This window comes from Dendrobates tinctorius, unplaced genomic scaffold, assembly GCF_039654945.1.
Source record: "Dendrobates tinctorius isolate UK_male_01 unplaced genomic scaffold, ASM3965494v1 ptg000107l, whole genome shotgun sequence".
Lineage (NCBI taxonomy): Eukaryota > Metazoa > Chordata > Amphibia > Anura > Dendrobatidae > Dendrobates > Dendrobates tinctorius.
Window position 1 is genome coordinate 15,157,648 of NW_027361775.1, and position 19,774 is coordinate 15,177,421.

The window sequence follows — 19,774 nt, forward strand, 5'->3', positions numbered from 1 at the left end:
CTCACCACACATCTAGATAAGTTCCTTAGGAAGTCTAGTTTCCAAAATGGGGTCACTTGTGTGGGGTTTCCACTGTTTAGGTACATCAGGGGCTCTCCAAAAGCAACATGACACCTGCAGACCATTGAATCAAAGTCTGCATTCCAAAACGTCACTACTTCCTTTCCGAGCCCTGACATGTGCCCATACAGTAGTTTTCTCCCACATATGGGGTATCAGCGAACTCAGGACAAATTGGACAACAACTTTTGGGGTCCAATTTCTCCTGGTACCCTTGGGAAAATAAAAAAATTGGTGACTAAAAGATCATGTTTGTTGAAAAAATACGATTTTTTTATTTTCACGCCTGGGAGTTATAAACTTCTGTGAAGCACTGGGGGGGTTCAAAGTGCTCACCACACATCTAGACAAGTTCCTTGGGGGGGTCTAGTTTCCAAAATGGTGTCATTTGTGGGGGGGTTTCACTATTTTGGTACATCAGGGGCTTTCCAAATGCGACATGGTGTCCGATCTCAATTCCAGCCAAAAACGTCAAATGGCGCTGCTTCCCTTCCGAGCTCTGCCATGCGCCCAAATAGTGGTTTACCCCCACATATGGGGTATCAGCGTACTCAGGACAAATTGCACAAAACTTTTAGGGTCCTGTTACCCTTGGAAAAATAAGAATTGAGGGTTTTCACCTTTTTGTGGAAAAAATATGACTTTTTAATTGTACGGCTGTACATTATAAACTTCTGTGAAGCCCTTGGGGGTTCAAAGTTCTCACCACATATCTAGATAAGTTCCTTGTGGAGTCTAGTTTCCAAAATGGTGTCACTTGTGGGGGGTTTCCACTGTTTAGGTACATCAGGGGCTCTCCAAACGTGACATGGCGTCCAATCTGAATTCCAGCCAATTTTGCATTGAAAAAGTCAAACGGCGCTCCTTCCCTTATGAGCTCTGCCATGCGCCGAAACAGTGGTTCCCCCCACATATCAGGTATCAGTGTACTCAGGACAAATAGCACAATAACTTTCTGCAGCCCAATTTCTCCTGTTACCCTTGGTAAAATAAAAAAAAATTGAACCTGAAGTATTTTTTTTGTGAAAAAAAGTTAAATGTTCATTTTTTTTAAATATTCAAAAAATTCCTGTGACGCACCTGAAGGGTTAACAAACTTCTTGAATGTGGTTTTGAGCACCTTTAGGGGTGCAGTTTTTAGAATGGTGTCACTTTTGGGTATTTTCTATCATATAGACCCCTCAAAGTGGCTTCAAATGTGATGTGGTCCGTAAAAATAAAATGTTGTTGCAAAAATGAGAAATCGCTGGTCAAGTTTTAACCCTTATAACTTCCTAACAAAAAAAATTTTGGTTCCAAAATTGTGCTGATGTAAAGTAAACATGTGGGAAATGTTACTTATTAAGTTTTTTGTGTGCCATATCTCTGTGATTTAAGGGCATAAAAATTCAAAGTTGGAAAATTGTGAAATTTTCAAAATTTTCACCAAATTTCCGTTTTTTCACAAATAAACGCAAGTTATTTGAATGAAATTTTACCACTAACATGAAGTACAATATGTCATGAGAAAAAAGTGTCAGAATCACCGGGATCCATGGAATCATTTCAGAGTTATTACCTCATAAAGGGAAAGTGGTCAGAATTGTAAAAATTGGCCCGGTCATGAACGTGCAAACCACCCTTGGGGGTGAAGGGGTTATTAGACATTAAAGGAGTCTAACCCCTTATACCCAAAGCTTTTTTCAGTTTTGCGTTTTTGTTTTTCGCTCCCCACCTTCCCAGAGCCATAACTTTTTTATTTTCCCATCAATATGGCCATGTGAGGGCTTTTTTTGTGGGACAAATTGTACTTTTGAACGACACCATTGGTTTTATCATGTCGTGTACTAGGAAAAAAATCCAAGTGCAGTGAAATTGAAAAAAAGTGCAATCCCAAACTTGTTTTTTGCTTGGCTAGGTTCACTAAATGCTAAAACTGACCTGTCATTATCATTCTCCAGGTTTTTACGAGTTCATAGTCACCAAACATGTCTAGGTACTTTTTTATCTAAGTGGTGAAAAAAATTCCAAAGTTTGCTAAAAAAATTTAAAAAATTGCGCCATTTTCTGAGACCCATAGCGTCTCCACCATTTTTCGTGATCTTGGGTTGGTTGAGGGCTTACTTTTTGCATGCCGGGCTGACGTTTTAAATTATATCATTTTGGTGAAGATATCATCTTTTGATCACCCGTTATTGCATTTTAATGCAATGTCGCAGCGACCAAAAAAACGTAATTCTGGCGTTTCAACTTTTTTTCTCGCCAAGCAGTTTAGCAATCAGGTTAATCCTTTTTTATTGATAGATTGTGCGATTCTGAACTTGGCGTTACCAATTATGTGCATGTTTGATTTTACTTTTATTGTTTTATTTTTTTTTATGGGGTGAAAGGGCAAACTTTTATATTTTTTATTTTCTTAGATTTTTAAACACATTTTTCTTTAAGTTTTGGCATGCTTCAATAGTCTGCATAGGAGGCTAGAAGCTGCCACAACTTGATTGGCTCTGCTACATAGAAACGATGGTCAGGTGTAGTAGAATTGCTTACTTGCTATGAGCGCCGACCACTGGTTGGCGCTCACAGCAATCCGGTATCGACAACCATAGAGATATCCAGGAGACCACGGGTTGTCACGCCGACAAACCAGTGACCCGCAATCATGTGACTTGCCGGGAGCGCCATTTACATGCCGCTGTCAGCGTTTGACAGCAGCATTTAACGGTTAATAGCAGCGGGTGGATCACAAGTCCACCCGTGGCTATTCCAGGCACATGTCAGCTGTTCGAAACAGCTGATATGTCTAGGGAAAGATGTGGGCTCACTCCCGAAGCCCACATCAAAGGGAGGGAGGACATTGGCGTAAATGTACACCCGATGTAGGAAAGGGGTTAAAGGAACTTTTATGTTAATGACCGATCTTTGCGATAATCATCAATATCACATGACATCACATATCACAATATCACATAGTACCCCCACAAATCAGAGGATTGACTCATTGTCCCCTTCTTTGCTTACGATATATTGACATATTGCACATAAGACAGCTAATAATTATCTAAAGCTTTACACCTATTTTATACAACAAATCCTTTATTATAATTGTAAGCTTTAAAATTAAATTAATCTCTATCTCGCCCAAGAAGTAAAATTTAAAATCATCAAGTATAGGAAGTCACAAATACATGCTATAGAGTTTGTGACTGTGGTCTGCAATATCCACAGCTACTTCACTTTTGGAAACTTTCACTCTCCCAGCTAAACTACAGTTTCCAATCTGGCCATCTTTAGATACATTGTACACTGGTGTGTACACACAACGAAAGGGAAAAAAAAAACTTTTGAAGTGAGACTAAAATATTGTGGAACAAGACTACCATTGGAATAAACATGTTCTTATCCAGGCTCGGACTGGCACACTGGGGAACAGGTGAATTCCTAGAGGGCCCCTGTGCAGGCGTTTTCCCTTATATGAACAGTAGTTGGCATAGTATACTTGATTTACTATGTACATTCAAAGGCCGAATCTCATCATTTAACAAACTAGTTTATGATGATATAGAAGCATGGTTACATTTTTGAATGAGAGTAATGTAATATTTGCATGTAGCTGAACAGATGACCCCCAGAGTCAATGTTATCGGTGGGCCCTTGGCACCCTAGTCTGTCACTGTACATATCTACTCAATATTGCCAAATCATGTCAAATATGATACCATTGATTGCATACCTTTGATACCAGGAAACTTTCATTTCTTCAGAGAAGTACTTCATGTAACAATGGAATCGTATTCCTTCAGGTGTGCACTGTATCTTCAGTTCAGAAGCAGATGACCCTGTAAAACAGAGGGAGAGCATATTTTACTTGAGCTTATGCTTGCTGAGCACAGGTTCAATTTTTTTCTTTGACATAGTAGAAAAATATATTTGTTCTTTAGATCTGTACAAAAAGAAAATCTATTTTGGATATTATAGAGACATATTATCTGGGAGCTTCAGTTATATATGAAATAGATTGAATTACTGACTTTGATGCATTTTTATGACAATCCTCCTACAAGGATGCAGACAGCTATAATAAGACATTATGGGTTTTTGGTCTTCAAGGGTATTTTTCTTTCGAAACAACCTAGTTTTACTTTAGTATTTTCACAATGAGCTCTTAGACACAACATGTCTTGATGCATTTTTCTCTTCAAATGATAAACACTCAGTAATTTCAGTAATTATCTTTATAATAGACTCTTCACTTTATCTAGTAGGAGCTAAAGCCCGATATTTCAAACTGTACCGTCTGGTGCAAAGACTTTATTAGCATTATATATCACTAGAGATTAAATGGATAGACTGTAATTGTGTTTACGCAGAACGTACTTATGTGTTGCTCCTCACTTATATTACTTCAGACTTTGCAATAGCAAAATGGTCACTCTGTATTTTAGCTGTAAACAATGAATAGAGGTAAATTATCTTCTGTGTTCATTCATTAGGTTTTACGGATAAAGAAAAGGCTTTACTGATGGGAATAGAAAATGTTAGCATCTTATAATGGTCTCGCTATCATAGAAATACCAGACAACTTGAAAACCACAATAATCCTTCAGCTGAAGGATTTGAAGAGCCAAGCAAGGCAATGGAAAATTCAAATAAGTATATTTCACCTACAATATAGAACTTAGCTTTACTTTATTGCACTTTGGTTCGATCTCAAGCTATGGCGACTTGATGGATGAACAATCTGTAGGACGATCAATCTCATACAAGCCTAGATAGGTCCCTCGGTGTCTTCTCTGCCATTATCTTGATAGTATGAAGCTTTCAGGTTGCTGGTTTTCCTCTTCTGGTGATTGCTGTCTTCATAAGATGTGTCCAAAGTAGGCAAGTCGTAGCTTGGTGTCGTAGCTTGGTGATCCTTGCATTGAGTAATATGTCTGTCTTGATTTGTTCCAAAATTGATTTATTTGTTCTTTTTGCCATGCATAATATTAATAACATCCTTCAAAGGTACCACATCTCAAAGGTGTTGATTCTTTTTTCTGTGTTGTTTCTTTATCATCCAGGATTCATATCCATATGTCACCACAGAAAAGACCAAGCTATGTACAAGCAGTGTCTTCATCATCAATGAAATTTTGCTTGATATGAAGAACTTGTCCAGTAACTTTATTGTTGGTTTACCCATTGCTATTCTCCTATTGACTTCTGTTGTCATCGCTGCATCTTGAGTTATCATCGGTCTGAGTAGGTTGAAGTCCTTTACAATTTTCTCTTCATCGGCCTGATATGAATCCACATCTTACCTGGCAGTAGTCAAATTCTTTGCCGTCTTTATATTGAGTAGAAGTGCCATGCTCGAGCTTTCCATCTAGACACTCCATAAGAGGTTTTTAATTCCATCTGCGAATGTTGCTATCAATGTTGTATCATCATTGTCTGCGTATATAACATTGTTGATGATTTTTCCAGTAATTTTGGCTCCTTCTTCTTTTTCAGCAAGTTCAGTCTTCCTAAAAATAGTGTCTGTATTTTCATATAGCAATATAGACAATATAGAACTATAGAAAATGTATAACATACAGAAAGTATAAAACTATATAATAGTTCTCTATTTTCCCAAATAATTGGTATTATTTGGGAAAATATAATACACCTTGAGTAAAATACGTAAGGAATATTCATTATTCCAAATGTCGGTAGTTCATTTGTACAGATGCAGCATCCCGTTAGTTATATCATGTGCAAGGTATACTCCTTAAGATCATTTAGAATGAAGGTTATGACAGCCAAATTGCTCAAACCTTTTGGCAAATGAACCTGGAGTAAGAGACTTGATTTTGACAGAAAGGTGATTAATGGTACGCATTTGGCAAGGAGACAGTGTTCAGTTCTGTTCAGTAGATATTGAGGGTATTTTGTCAGAAATAATGACTCTGAAATATGAGGAAAATACTCTGCCTACAAGGGGAAGCTGCAGACCGAAGCTCCTGTTGGATCTGAGCATTGATTCCATTAGTTACTCTGAATCAGCTAACTGGGAAATCAATCTTGGGTGCAAAAAGGCAATGTCACCATGAAAAGGTAAATTGTACTAGCATGATAATAGCTGGAATGCTGTGTATACCAAAATTGTAATGTATTGATTATTAAGATGGTAAAAAGAAGACAATGCTCCACTAACAAGAGAAAATGACTCATTTGACAAGACTACATTTTTCAGCATTTGCAAGAAATAAGAGCAAGCAAATTGAGTGTTACCTCCATTGATTTTCTTCGGCAGGCATACCTTGATTTTTATATTTAATGATGCAGTGTTTATTTTCATGGTAGAAATTTTCTTCTATTTTTAACAAGCAACCAATTCTATTTAAATTAAATTACTTTCTGTTGTTGCAGACCAAAATTTATTTGCAATACTTCCTTAAGAATCATTCCACTATTTATCATGTACTTCGTTCATATACCCTATTCATGCATATATAGAGGGGAATCTATATTGTGTCACATATTTTCCCAGTCGTTTGAATAACTACATGTAATACCACATTTCTCTTAAAGAGGGAATGTATTATGAACCATGGCTCCTACAACTATTCCACAGGCGCTAGAGCGACAAAGCATTTACGAGACAAATTATTGAATACTATCTTTGCTTACTTTGAAAGATCGAAATATTATGTTAAAACATTCAAGGAATTTCCCCATTTTTATAATAAACCAATCTATTTTGACTATGTTTCGCAGCTGGAGAGAACAGTATCAAAAATCTTGAGTGACAAGGATTTTAAGCCCTGGAATCACGAAATATATTGCAAGTGGATTTTAGTTTTCAACATAAATATATAGATGGAGAAACAATGTTTGAGAAGATACTTTATAGAATCTCAACTAAGGTCGCTATTCCGGACATACAGTGGGGAAAATAAGTATTTGATACACTGTCGATTTTGCAAGCTTTCCCACTTCCAAAACTGGAGAGGTCTGTCATTTTTATTGTAGGTTCATTTTAATTGTGAAAGACACAATCTAACAATAAAAAAACAGAAAATCATATGCTGTCATTGACGTTAGAGGGGGCAATACATGATATGAAGAAATGGGGTATGTAAACTTTTGATCAGGGTCATTTGGCTGTTATGGGTTGTCATTATGATCTAAAATGAAAAAACACAGTAGTTTGACAATAAATGGCGTCACCCAACCACTAACCATGAATGGAGAAAAAGTTTTGTGTTATCATTCATATTCTCGGAAAAAAGGCCAAGAAAGTAAATATTCTGCCAGGGTATGTAAACTTTTGAGCACAACTGTAGATAGATAGATAGATAGATAGATAGATGTGTTTTGAAATTTTCAAGTCAACTATTCATTTTAAACTTATTTTTCTCAGTTGGATTACATCCTAAGCCGGATTAACATGTCTACAGCGTTTATCATAAATTGTATTCTAAAAGCCTTTCCAATAGCATCTCAGGGCACTATTTTTTCTATTTTTTCTGCAATTTATGTGTGTTTTCCCTGGCTTATGAGCACGCACATGTGTATATCTCATTGAAATATATAAATGAACATAAAAATACACACTATTCAGCAAGACTTTAAGAGCACAGATGAGCTAAAAAGCATTAGCATTTTTCATTTTTAGACCCAGTCAAAAACATAAAATAAAGTGAGGTGAAACACTTTAAAATTCATTTTGAGGAAGAGCTTTGAAATTACTCAGGGGAGGTTGAGAGTAGAAGAGAGGAAAATTAAAAAGATAAGATACAGTTTATATTCCAGAGTCTACACAACTGCTGCAGCAATAAAGGTTTGTCTTCTAAAATTGCATGCAGACTGAAAGACATTAAGGTCCTTAAAACACTGTTATGTAATATCAAAGTAGTACATTTTGCTATTGATGTAGAAAATGTCATAGATAGAAGAATACAACATGGAATGACAATTTGAATAGAAAGCATACATGCTGAATATATTATACTATCTGAATATGGCATACAATTTAATACTTATTCTATCCTATATTGTAACTAAGAAAAAACTTGGTTTAACTCTTGTTCAGTTGCACATACAGTGGGGGAAATAAGTATTTGGTCCCTTGCTGATTTTTTAAGTTTGTCCACTGACAAAGACATTATCAGTCTATAATATAAAGTGTTGTAAGTTCATTTTCCCCTTCACCATTGAGGTCTGATGAACTCCCTCTTCTGGTGAAGGAAGGTAGTGAGGCTGATTACCAAGCACCTGGGCAGGATGATGATGACTGGGTGACGGGAATTACTGACTGGATATAAGGCAGCCGACGCCCTTCTGCCTTGCTGGTGATCTCTCTGAGGGATTCTAGGAGACCAGTCTGATTCCTGCTCCTCAAAAGCTAAGTTTTCTGCTCTACTTTTTGCATTTGTGTTTTGGCTTTGTTTTGCATTGTTTTCCCTGATTTCTGCCATTCCCTGCTGGGGTGAGCTGAATTCCTTTATGCTCTGTCTTCAGAAAATACCTGAGTACTGATATAGTCTTTTTGAAGCCTAGCGTCTTCAGGGCTTTTTTCCCTATCAGCTGTTGGCTCTTGTTTTGATAGGGTTTTGGCGGATTACAGACAGCAGCTTTTCTATCCTGTCCTATCTAGTTAGCTTGGGCCCCATCATTTGCTCAGCCTATCTTTCTATCTGTGTGAGTGTTTTTTCATCTTGCTTCACCGTCATTATATGTTGGGGGCTGCCTATTGCTTTGGGGTCTGCTCTGGGGCAGGTTAGATTTCCCTTTCTGTCTTTAGGCTATGTAGTTCTCCAGCTGTGATCGAGGGGTCTAGGGCACCGTAGGAACCCCCCACGGCTACTGCTAGTTGTTGTTGATAGGTTCAGGGGTCTGCAATCCGATAGCTGCCAACTTCTCTGGTTTTCTGGACTTAGCTAGTATTTCTGTTTTTGCCTCCTACGGTGACTCATTCATAACAGAATCACCAGCCATACCGCAGATCCTAGGGTACTCAATAGCAGGAAAGAATTGTAAAAAAAAAAAGGTGTGTATATTTTTTCCTCTATATCTCTGAGGCCGTAGGGGGAATTTTTTTTTTCTCTCAATGGAGATAAAGCAATTGTCTGATCGTGTGGAGCAGCTTGCTGCGGAAGTGCGGGGAATTTCCGCCTACCTTGCTCATTCACATGCTGCTGAACCAAAGATTCCTACACCTGATGTATTTTTTGGGGATCGGTCTAAATTTTTGAATTTCAAAAATAATTGTAAATGATTTTTTGCCTTGAAGTCTAACTCGTCAGGGAGCTCCACATAGCAGGTTAAAATTGTCATCTCTTTGCTGCGTGGCGATCCCCAGGATTGGGCGTTTTCTTTGAAACCAGATGATCCTATTCTGACTAATGTGAATGCATTTTTTCAAGCCTTGGGGTTGTTGTATGACAAACCTAATGCTATTGATCAGGCTGAAAAGACCCTGTTGGCATTGAGCCAGGGTTGATATTCTGCAGAATTGTACTGTCAAAAATTCCAAAAGTGGGCGGTCCTTACTACCTGGAATGATAATGCCTTGGCAGCTCTCTTTCAGAAAGGGTTTGTCAGAAGCCGTAAAAGATAGTATGGTGGGATTTCCTGTTCCCTCTGGTCTTGACGATTCTATGTCATTAGTAGAGTTGAGCGATACCGTCCGATACTTCAAAGTATCGGATCGGAATGGATCGGCCGATCTTAAAAAAAAGTATCGGTATCGCCGATTCCGATACCGGAAGTCCCATTCAAGTCTATGGGACTTCCGGTATCGGAATAAGAAAAACCCTGTTTTTCCCTTGTACAGCCTCTCTGGGGTCTGTACGGGCCTTTCGGGGGGCTGTGCCGGCCTGCCAGGGGGTCTGTGCAGGCTCCGGTGGTCTGTGCCGGCCTGCCGGGGGGGCTGTGCAGGCTCCGGTGGGCTGTGCCGGCCTGCCGGGGGGCTGTGCAGGCTCCGGTGGGCTGTGCCGGCCTGCCGGGGGGCTGTGCTGGCCTGCCGGTGGTCTGTGCAGGCTCCGGTGGGCTGTGCCGGCCTGCCGGGGGGCTGTGCAGGCTTCGGGGGTCTGTGCAGGCATCGTCCGATGGGACTACAAGTCCCATCGGGCGATGCCTGCTACCATGACAGTGATTGACACATTAGCCAATGATGGGACAGTAGTAGTCCCATCATCCGGCTAATGTGTTGAATGTAAAAAAAAAAAAAAAAAATTACATGCTACATACATGCTACATTCATACTACATACATGCTACATTCATACTACATATATACTACATGCAACATACATACTACATATATACTACATGCATGCAACATGCATACTACATATATACTACATGCATGCAACATGCATACTACATATATACTACATGCTACATACATACTACATATATGCTACATATATACTACATGCATGCTACATACATACTGCATGCTACATACATACTACATATATACTACATGCATGCTACATACATACTACATATATACTACATACATACTACATGCTACATACATTCCACATACATACTACATACATACTACATACATACTACATGCTACATACATACTACATATATACTACATGCATGCTACATACATACTACATGCTACATATATACTACATGCTACATACATACTACATGCATGCTACATACATACTACATACATACTACATGCTACATACATACTACATGCATGCTACATACATACTACATACATACTACATGCTACATACATACTACATGCATGCTACATACATACTACATACATACTACATGCTACATACATACCACATATATACTACATACATACTACATACAATACATTCATACAATACATACATAGACATACAGTACATATAACATAGAGTAACATACTTACCAATACTTGTCACATTGTTCCCCGAAGCCATTGTCTTTTAAAGGAATAAATATTAACATAACAAACCACAAAAATACTCACCCACGATCCGAAGCAGTCCACGAGTGTGTCCCACGACGATTTTGGGTAGAGAACTGCAGCATCAGCTGATGCTGCCGTTCTCTACGGGCTGCAGGAATCCAATGACGGAAGGTAGGTATCCTTCCTCACTGTATTCCTCCGCCACTTAAAAAAAAAAAAGTCCCTAGTCTCACTTTATGCCATTGCTGCGTGGGAAATTCCCACACAGCAATGGCATAAAGTGAGACTAGGGACTTTTTTTTTTTAAGTGGCGGAGGAATACAGTGCGGAAGGATACCTACCTTCCGTCATTGGATTCCTGCAGCCCGTAGAGAACGGCGGCATCAGCTGATGCTGCAGTTCTCTACCCAAGATCGTCGTGGGACACACTCGTGGACTGCTTCGGATCGTGGGTGAGTATTTTTGTGGTTTGTTATGTTAATATTTATTCCTTTAAAAGACAATGGCTTCGGGGAACAATGTGACAAGTATTGGTAAGTATGTTACTCTATGTTATATGTACTGTATGTCTATGTATGTATTGTATGAATGTATTGTATGTAGTATGTATGTAGTATATATGTGGTATGTATGTAGTATGTATGTAGTATGTATGTAGCATGCATGTAGCATGCAGTATGTATGTAGCATGCATGTAGTATATATGTAGTATGTATGTGGTATGTATGTAGCATGTAGTATGTATGTAGCATGCATGTAGTATGTATGTAGTATGTATGTAGCATGCATGTAGTATGTATGTAGCATGTAGTATATATGTAGCATGTAGTATGTATGTAGCATGCATGTAGTATATATGTAGTATGTATGTAGCATGTAGTATGTATGTAGCATGCATGTAGTATGTATGTAGTATGTATGTAGCATGCATGTAGTATGTATGTAGTATGTATGTAGCATGTAGTATGTATGTAGCATGCATGTAGTATATATGTAGTATGTATGTAGCATGTAGTATGTATGTAGCATGTAGTATGTATGTAGCATGCATGTAGTATGTATGTAGTATGTATGTAGTATGTATGTGGTATGTATGTAGCATGTAGTATGTATGTAGCATGCATGTAGTATATGTGTTATGTATGTAGCATGCATGTAGTATGTATGTAGCATGCATGTAGTATGTATGTAGTATGTATGTAGCATGCATGTAGTATGTATGTAGCATGTAGTATATATGTAGCATGTAGTATGTATGTAGCATGCATGTAGTATATATGTAGTATGTATGTAGCATGCATGTAGTATGTATGTAGTATGTATGTAGTATGTATGTAGCATGCATGTAGTATGTATGTAGTATGTATGTAGCATGTAGTATGTATGTAGCATGCATGTAGTTTATATGTAGTATGTATGTAGCATGTAGTATGTATGTAGCATGCATGTAGTATGTATGTAGCATGTATGTAGTATGTATGTGGTATGTATGTAGCATGTAGTATGTATGTAGCATGCATGTAGTATATGTGTTATGTATGTAGCATGCATGTAGTATGCATGTAGTATGTATGTAGTATATATGTGGTATGTAGTATGTATGTAGCATGCAGTATGTATGTAGCATGCATGTAGTATATATGTAGTATGTATGTAGCATGCATGTAGTATGTACAGTATGTAGCATGCATGTAGTATGTATGTAGCATGCATGTAGTATGTATGTAGCATGCATGTAGTATGTATGTAGTATGTATGTAGTATATATGTAGTATGTATGTAGCATGTAGTATGTATGTAGTATGTATGTAGCATGTAGTATATATGTAGTATGTATGTAGTATGTATGTAGCATGTATGTAGTATGTATGTAGCATGTAGTATGTATGTAGCATGCATGTAGCATATATGTTATGTATGTAGCATGCATGTAGTATGTATGTAGTATGTATGTAGCATGCATGTAGTATGTATGTAGTATATATGTGGTATGTATGTAGTATGTATGTAGCATGCAGTATGTATGTAGCATGCATGTAGTATATATGTAGTATGTATGTAGCATGTAGTATGTATGTAGCATGCATGTAGTATGTATGTAGTATGTATGTAGTATTTTTTTTTTTTTTTTTTAACATTTAACACATTAGCCGGATGATGGGACTACTACTGTCCCATCATTGGCTAATGTGTCAATCACTGTCATGGTAGCAGGCATCGCCAAATGGGACTTGTAGTCCCATCGGACGATGCTTGCACAGACCCCCGGACATCAGCACAGCCCCCCGGCAGGCCGGCACAGCCCCCCGGCAGGCCGGTACAGACCCCCACAGGGTGCACAGACCACCGGCAGGCCGGCACAGCCCCCCGGCAGGCCGGTACAGACCCCCACAGGGTGAACAGACCACCGGCAGGCCGGCACAGCCCCCCGGCAGGCCGGTACAGACCCCCACAGGGTGCACAGACCACCGGCAGGCCGGCACAGCTCCCCGGCAGGCCGGTACAGACCCCGGGCAGTCCACACAGCCCCCCGGCAGGCCGGCAGAGACCCCCGGAAGGCCCGAAATGACGGCGCATCATGATGCGCACACACCGCGCATCATGATGACGTCAGGCTGTCAATCAACTTTGAACTTCCGATTCCGATGCCGACTTCCGATATTGAAAAAATATCGGAAGTCTGTATCGGAATTCCGATACAGCAAGTATCGGCCGATACCCGATACTTGCGGTATCGGAATGCTCAACACTAGTCATTAGCCATTCAGGTTGATCGGCGTTTACGTGAACGCAGGACTGCACGAGAGGTGTTGCCACCTGTTGAACAAATGTCTGAACCTATGCAATGTGATAGAGTTTTGTCCAGGGAGCAACGTCAGGAGTTCAGAAGGCGTAATAAGCTGTGTTTTTTTTTGTGGAGATGCCTCGCATGTTATTTCTGTCTGTCCTAAACGAGAGAAACGTTTTGCACACACGTTTTCTGTGGGTGGTGTTCAACCTAAGTTTCTTCTGGCAATTATTCTGATCTGCTCCCTGTCCACATTTTCCGCCAAGGCTTTTGTGGATTCGGGAGCAGCCCTGAACCTAATGGACTTGGATTTTGCTAAATGTTGTGGATTTCCTATGACACCTCTGCGGATGCCTATCCCTTTGAGGGGGATTGATGCTACTCCTTTGGCGAAAAATAAACCTCAGTTTTGGACCCAGGTGGTAATGCGGGTCGCCCCAGACCATCAAGAAAATTGCAGATTTTTGGTGTTGCATAATTTGCTTGATACCATTGTTCTGGGGTTTCCCTGGTTGCAAATTCATAATCCAGTTTTGGATTGGAAATCTGTGTCTGTGGTGAGTTGGGGTTGTCGGTGTGCCCTTAGTGAGGCTCTGGTTTTTTCCACCTCTCCTCAGTCGCATGATGTTCCTGACTATTTGGCGGATTTTTATGATGTATTTAGTGAGAATGAGTCTGCGTCTTTGCCTCCTCATAGGAGTTATGACTGTGCAATTGAACTGAGCCCGGGGTGTAAATTTCCCAAGGGTCGGCTCTTCAATTTGTCTGTACCCGAGCACGAGGCTATGCGATCCTATATTAAGGAGGCGTTAGAGAAGGGTCATATTAGACCATCCTCTTCACCCTTAGGTGCTGGGGTTTTTTTCGTGGCCAAAAAAGATGGTTCATTAAGGCCTTTTATTGATTATCGTGCCCTCAACAAAATTACTATTAAATATCAGTATCCGTTACCCCTGATTTCGGATCTATTCTCCAGAGTTAAAGGTGCTTGCTAGTTTACCAAGCTTGACCTCAGGGGAGCGTATAGTCTTATCCGCATTAAGCATGGGGATGAATGGAAGACGGCGTTTAATACTCCGGAGGGACATTTTGACTACCTGGTGATGCCTTTTGGGCTCACTAATGCCCCTTCTGTCTTCCAGTGCTTCATGAACGATATTTTCCGAAACTTTGTGGATAAATTTTTGATTATCTATCTGGATGATATTTTGATCTTCTCCAAGGATTGGGATTCTCATGTGGAACATGTTCGGACTGTGTTCCGGATCTTGAGGGAGAATTCCCCGTATGTCAAAGGATCGAAATGCCTTTTTGGGGTACAGAGGATTTCTTTTTTGGGATTTATTTTGTCTCCGTCAACTATTGAAATGGACCCGGCCAAGGTACAGGCCATTTAAGATAGGGTTCAGCCCACTTCTTTGAAGGCCCTCCAGAAGTTTTTGGGTTTTGCTAATTTTTATCGGAAATTTATAGCAAAATTTTCTAGTATTGCCAAGCCATTGACTGATCTGACTAAGAATGGTGCTGATGTGTTGAATTGGTCTCTGGAGGCTGTTTCTTCCTTTCAGGAGCTGAAGCCAAAATTCACTTCTGCCCCGGTTTTGCGGCAACCTGATGTCTCACTCCCATTTCAGGTAGAGGTGGATGCTTCTGATATTGGTGCAGGAGCTGTTTTGTCCCAAAAGGATCCTGTAACATCTAAAATGAATCCCTGTGCTTTCTTTTCCCGAAAGTTCTCTCCATCTGAGCGTAACTATTATGTGGGGAATCGGGAACTGTTAGCCATGAAATGGGCATTTGAGGAGTGGAGACATTGGTTGGAGGGAGCTAAACATCAAGTCGTGGTCCTTACTGACCACAAGAATTTGATTTACCTGGAGTCGGCCAAGCGCTTGAAGCCTAGACAGGCTAGGTGGGCCTTGTTTTTTACACGTTTTGATTTTGTGGTCTCTTTTCTTCCGGGCACTAAGAATGTCAAGGCTGGCGCTCTCTCTAGGAGCTTCTTTGCTGATTCTCCTGTGGTGACCAAGCCTGCTACCATCTTAGGCGAAGGGTTAGTTCTTTCTGCCATCTCGCCCGATTTGAGACGTGCTCTGACCTGCGTGTTGTCCCAGTGGAAAGTTGTATGTTCCTGACCAGTGGAAGAAGAGAGTGATGTCTGAAGTTCATTGCTCTGCATTGGTTGGTCATCCAGGTATTTTTGGTACTAGAGATCAGGTGAGTCAGTCTTTTTGGTGGCTCGCCTTGTCTCGTGATGTCAGGAATTTTGTGCAGTCCTGTGGGACTTTCTCCCAATCTAAACCTTGTTCTCGCTCTAGTGGGCTGTTGATGCCTTTGCCGGTTCCCAGGAGGCCATGGACCCATATTTCAATGGATTTCATCTCTGATATGCCTGTCTCTCAGAGAATGACTGTTATTTGGGTGATTTGTGATAGATTCTCTAAGATGGTCCATCTTGTACCACTCCCTAAGTTGCCATCTACCTCAGAGTTGGTGCTCTTGTTTTGCAACAGGTGGTTCGCTTGCACGGGATTCCTGAGAACATTGTATCTGACAGAGGAGTTCAGTTTGTGTCTAGATTTTGGAGGACTTTCTGTTCCAAGCTGGGAATTCAGTTGTCCTTCTCCTCTGCATTTCACCCTCAGACCAATGGGCAGACGGAGAGAACAAACCAGACTTTGGAGTCGTATTTGAGATGTTTTATTTCCGCTGATCAGGATGATTGGGTTTCATTTTTGCCCTTGGCCGAATTTGCTTTAAATAATAGAGCTAGTTCTGCCACTTTGATGTCACCTTTTTTTGTAACTTTGGGTTTCATCCTCGATTTTCTTCAGGGCAGGTGGAGCCTTCTGCCTGCCCAGGTGTTGACACTGTGGTGGAGAGAATGCACCAGATCTGGGACCAAGTTGTGTATAAGTTGTCTCTCTCCCAGGAAAAGGCCCAGCGGTTTTCCAACCGGCATAGGACCATTGGTCCCCAGTTTAAGGTGGGTGATATGGTTTGGTTGTCATCAAAGAATATCGCTATGAAGGTGGCTTCTCCAAAGTTTAAACCTAGATTTATTGGACCTTACAAGATTTTGGAGATTCTCAATCCAGTCTCTTTTCGATTGGCTCTTCCTGTTACATTTAAGATCCATAATGTGTTTCATAAGTCTCTGTTAAAGAGGTTTGTTGAGCCAGTAGTTCCTGTGGTGGCACCTCCTGACCCGGTATTGGTTGAAGGTAATGTGGAATATGAGGTTGAGAAGATACTGGATTCTCGCCTGGCTAGACTGAGACTCCAGTATTTGGTTAAATGGAAGGGTTATGGCCAGGAGGATAATTCTTGGGTCCCTGCATCCGATATTCATGCCGAAAGATTGGTTTGTGCCTTTCATCGGGCCCATCCTGATCGCCCTTGTGGCGTGGATGAGGGTTCGGTGACCCCTCCTCAAGGGGGAGGTACTGTTGTGAGTTCATTTCCCCCTTCACCATCGATGTCTGATGAACTCCCTCTTCTGGTGAAGGAAGGTAGTGAAGCTGATTACCAAACACCTGATCTGGTAGATGATGACTGGGCAACAGGAAATTCTGATATAAGGCAGCCGACACCCTTCTGAGTTGCTGGTGATTTCTCTGCTGGATTCTTGGAGACCAGTCTGATTCCTGCTTCCCAAAGATAAGTTTTTGCTCTGCTAGTGAACTTATTAGTTTTGATTTGTTTACCTTGTTTTTTGGAGTTCAGCCATCCCCGGTCGGGGGTGTGCTGAGTTCCATTTTTGTCTCTGATCAGTTTGTCTCTTTGCTCTGTCTTCAGAATTTACCTGAGTGCTGATATAGTCTTTTTGAAGTCCTAGCGACTTCAGGGCCTGTTTTTCCTATCAGACGGTTGGGACATTTTTTGGTAGGGTTTTTTGCGGATTGCAGACAGCAGCTTTTCTGTCCTGTCCTTTTTAGTTAGCTTGGGCCCCATCGTTTGCTCAACCTATCTTTCTATCTGTGTTAGTGTTTTCATCTTGCTTCACCATCATTATATGTTGGGGGCTGCCTATTGCTTTGGGGTCTGCTCTGGGGCAGTTTAGATTTCCCCTTTCTTTCTTTAGGCCTATTTTGTTCTCCGGCTGTGATCGAGGGGTCTAGGGCATCGTAGGAACCCCCCACGGCTACTGTTAGTTGTTGTGGATACGATCAGGGGTCTGCAATCCGATAGCTACCAACCTCTCCGGTTTTCTGGACTTAGCTTGTATTTTTGTTTTTCCTCCTTCGGTGACTCATTCATAACAGTCCCCCTGCACAAGAAGGCATATGTGCAGGCCTGCCTGAAGTTTGCCAGTGAACACCTGGATGATTCTATGAGTGACTGGGAGAAGGTGCTGTGGTCAGATCAGACAAAAATTGAACTCTTTGGCATTAACTCATCTCACAGTGTTTGTGGGTAAAGAAATTCTGCCTATGACCCAAAGAACACTGTTCCCACTGTCAAGCATGGAGGTGGAAACATTATGTTTTGTAGGTGTTTCTCTGCTAAGGGCACAGGACTACTTCACCACATCAAAGAAAGAATGGGTTTTGCCACCAAGTATTAAGTCTTGTTTGCCAGAGGGATCAAATACTTATTTCTCACTGCAAAATGCAAATAAATTTATATAATTTATACGTTGTGATTTTCTGGATTTTATTTTTGATATTCTATCTCTCAATGTTACAATTTACCTACCCTTAAAATTATAGACTGTTCTTGTCATTGTCAGTGGGCAAACTTGCAAAATCAGCAAGGGATCAAATACTTATTTCCCCCACTGTATAGTGAGTGAGAGACCACTACATCTACAGATGTAGCAAAGTTTATCTTGACTCACAACCAGGGATATACAAAAATCACCGCGACCCAAAGCAAAAGTTTGAATTTCGCTCCCTCTGTCTACCCAAAAAATATTCAGCGAAGTAGGAGAAGCCACATCTCTCAGCTTTTATAAACAGGGAGAGTAAGATGTATTATCGCACATACATAGTGTCATGTACACGCTTCTCAGCACGTGACATGGAGTGTGCCTGTACGGGTTAATTTATCCCTTCTCACTCAATCCAGCACTCGACCTCTGTTTTAGGCTATAAAGTGAGCATAAATCACATCCCGACACATTCAGCACATCCTTATTACGTAACACTGACTCCAGTCATCAAACACGTAGGTTGATGAGTCCCCAAAATACGTTACTGTCAGACAATCAAAACGTCACACACTCTCTGAAGGGCTATAGTTTCTTTTAGAGTATACAAGGTCAAACTTATTAAAGATTTTAAGCTTTAACAAACATAAAACTATACAGTGCTTATAATAAATATATGAAAAGGTGAAAATAAAAATAAAGGTGAAAATAAAACGACACACAAATATGCAAAACAGTTATAAAATAAGAAGGCAGAAATAAGAGAAATATCTAAACGTTTCCGTTTACAGTTATGGTCTTTTTGCTTGTTACTTCCCTCTCTTCCTCTCTATATACAGACAATAGGAAATATTCCTTCTAGTTACAACCATCTGCTACCTCTGTGAAGCTGCTATGTTCTGACACCTCTACATGCTCCCAGGAGATTCCCCCTGTGGCTTAAGCCCCCTTTACATTTAGTGATGCACCAGCGATCCCGACCACGATATGACCCGGTCAGGATCGCTGGTGCATCACTAAATGGTTGCTAGTGAGCTGCCAAACAGGCAGATCTCACCAGTGACATAGCGACGCAGCAGCGGTCATTACATACCTTTGATGATGACGTCCTCTCGCCCGCGTCCACGCGTCGCTCGTCGGCGCCAGCAGAAAGCCCAGCAGGAAGCAGCCGATGAGAAATGGACCTGGACGATCTCGCACTATCAGCGATAGCCAGCGGTGGAGCCGGTCAGAGGTAAGTATCACATGTAGCAATATCGCTAGCAATATCGCTGCTGCGTCACAAAATCAGTGACGCTTTAGCGATATGGCTGGCGATATCGCTATATGTAAAGCCCCTTTAGTTCCTGCAATAAGAGCAGAGACATGCTGTGTCCTTTGTGTAGAGGCAATATATG

The 19,774-nt window shown here is 40.6% G+C and overlaps 1 protein-coding gene across 1 annotated transcript in view; it reads right to left on the bottom strand.

The window, feature by feature from the left end:
• MYOM2 (myomesin 2) overlaps positions 1–19,774 on the bottom strand; it is a 251,758-nt gene that overhangs the window by 36,281 nt on the left and 195,703 nt on the right. The window contains exon 32 of the mRNA XM_073589183.1: positions 3,770–3,875. Coding sequence (XP_073445284.1) covers positions 3,770–3,875 — 106 coding nt within the window. The remainder of the gene's footprint in view (positions 1–3,769; positions 3,876–19,774) is intronic.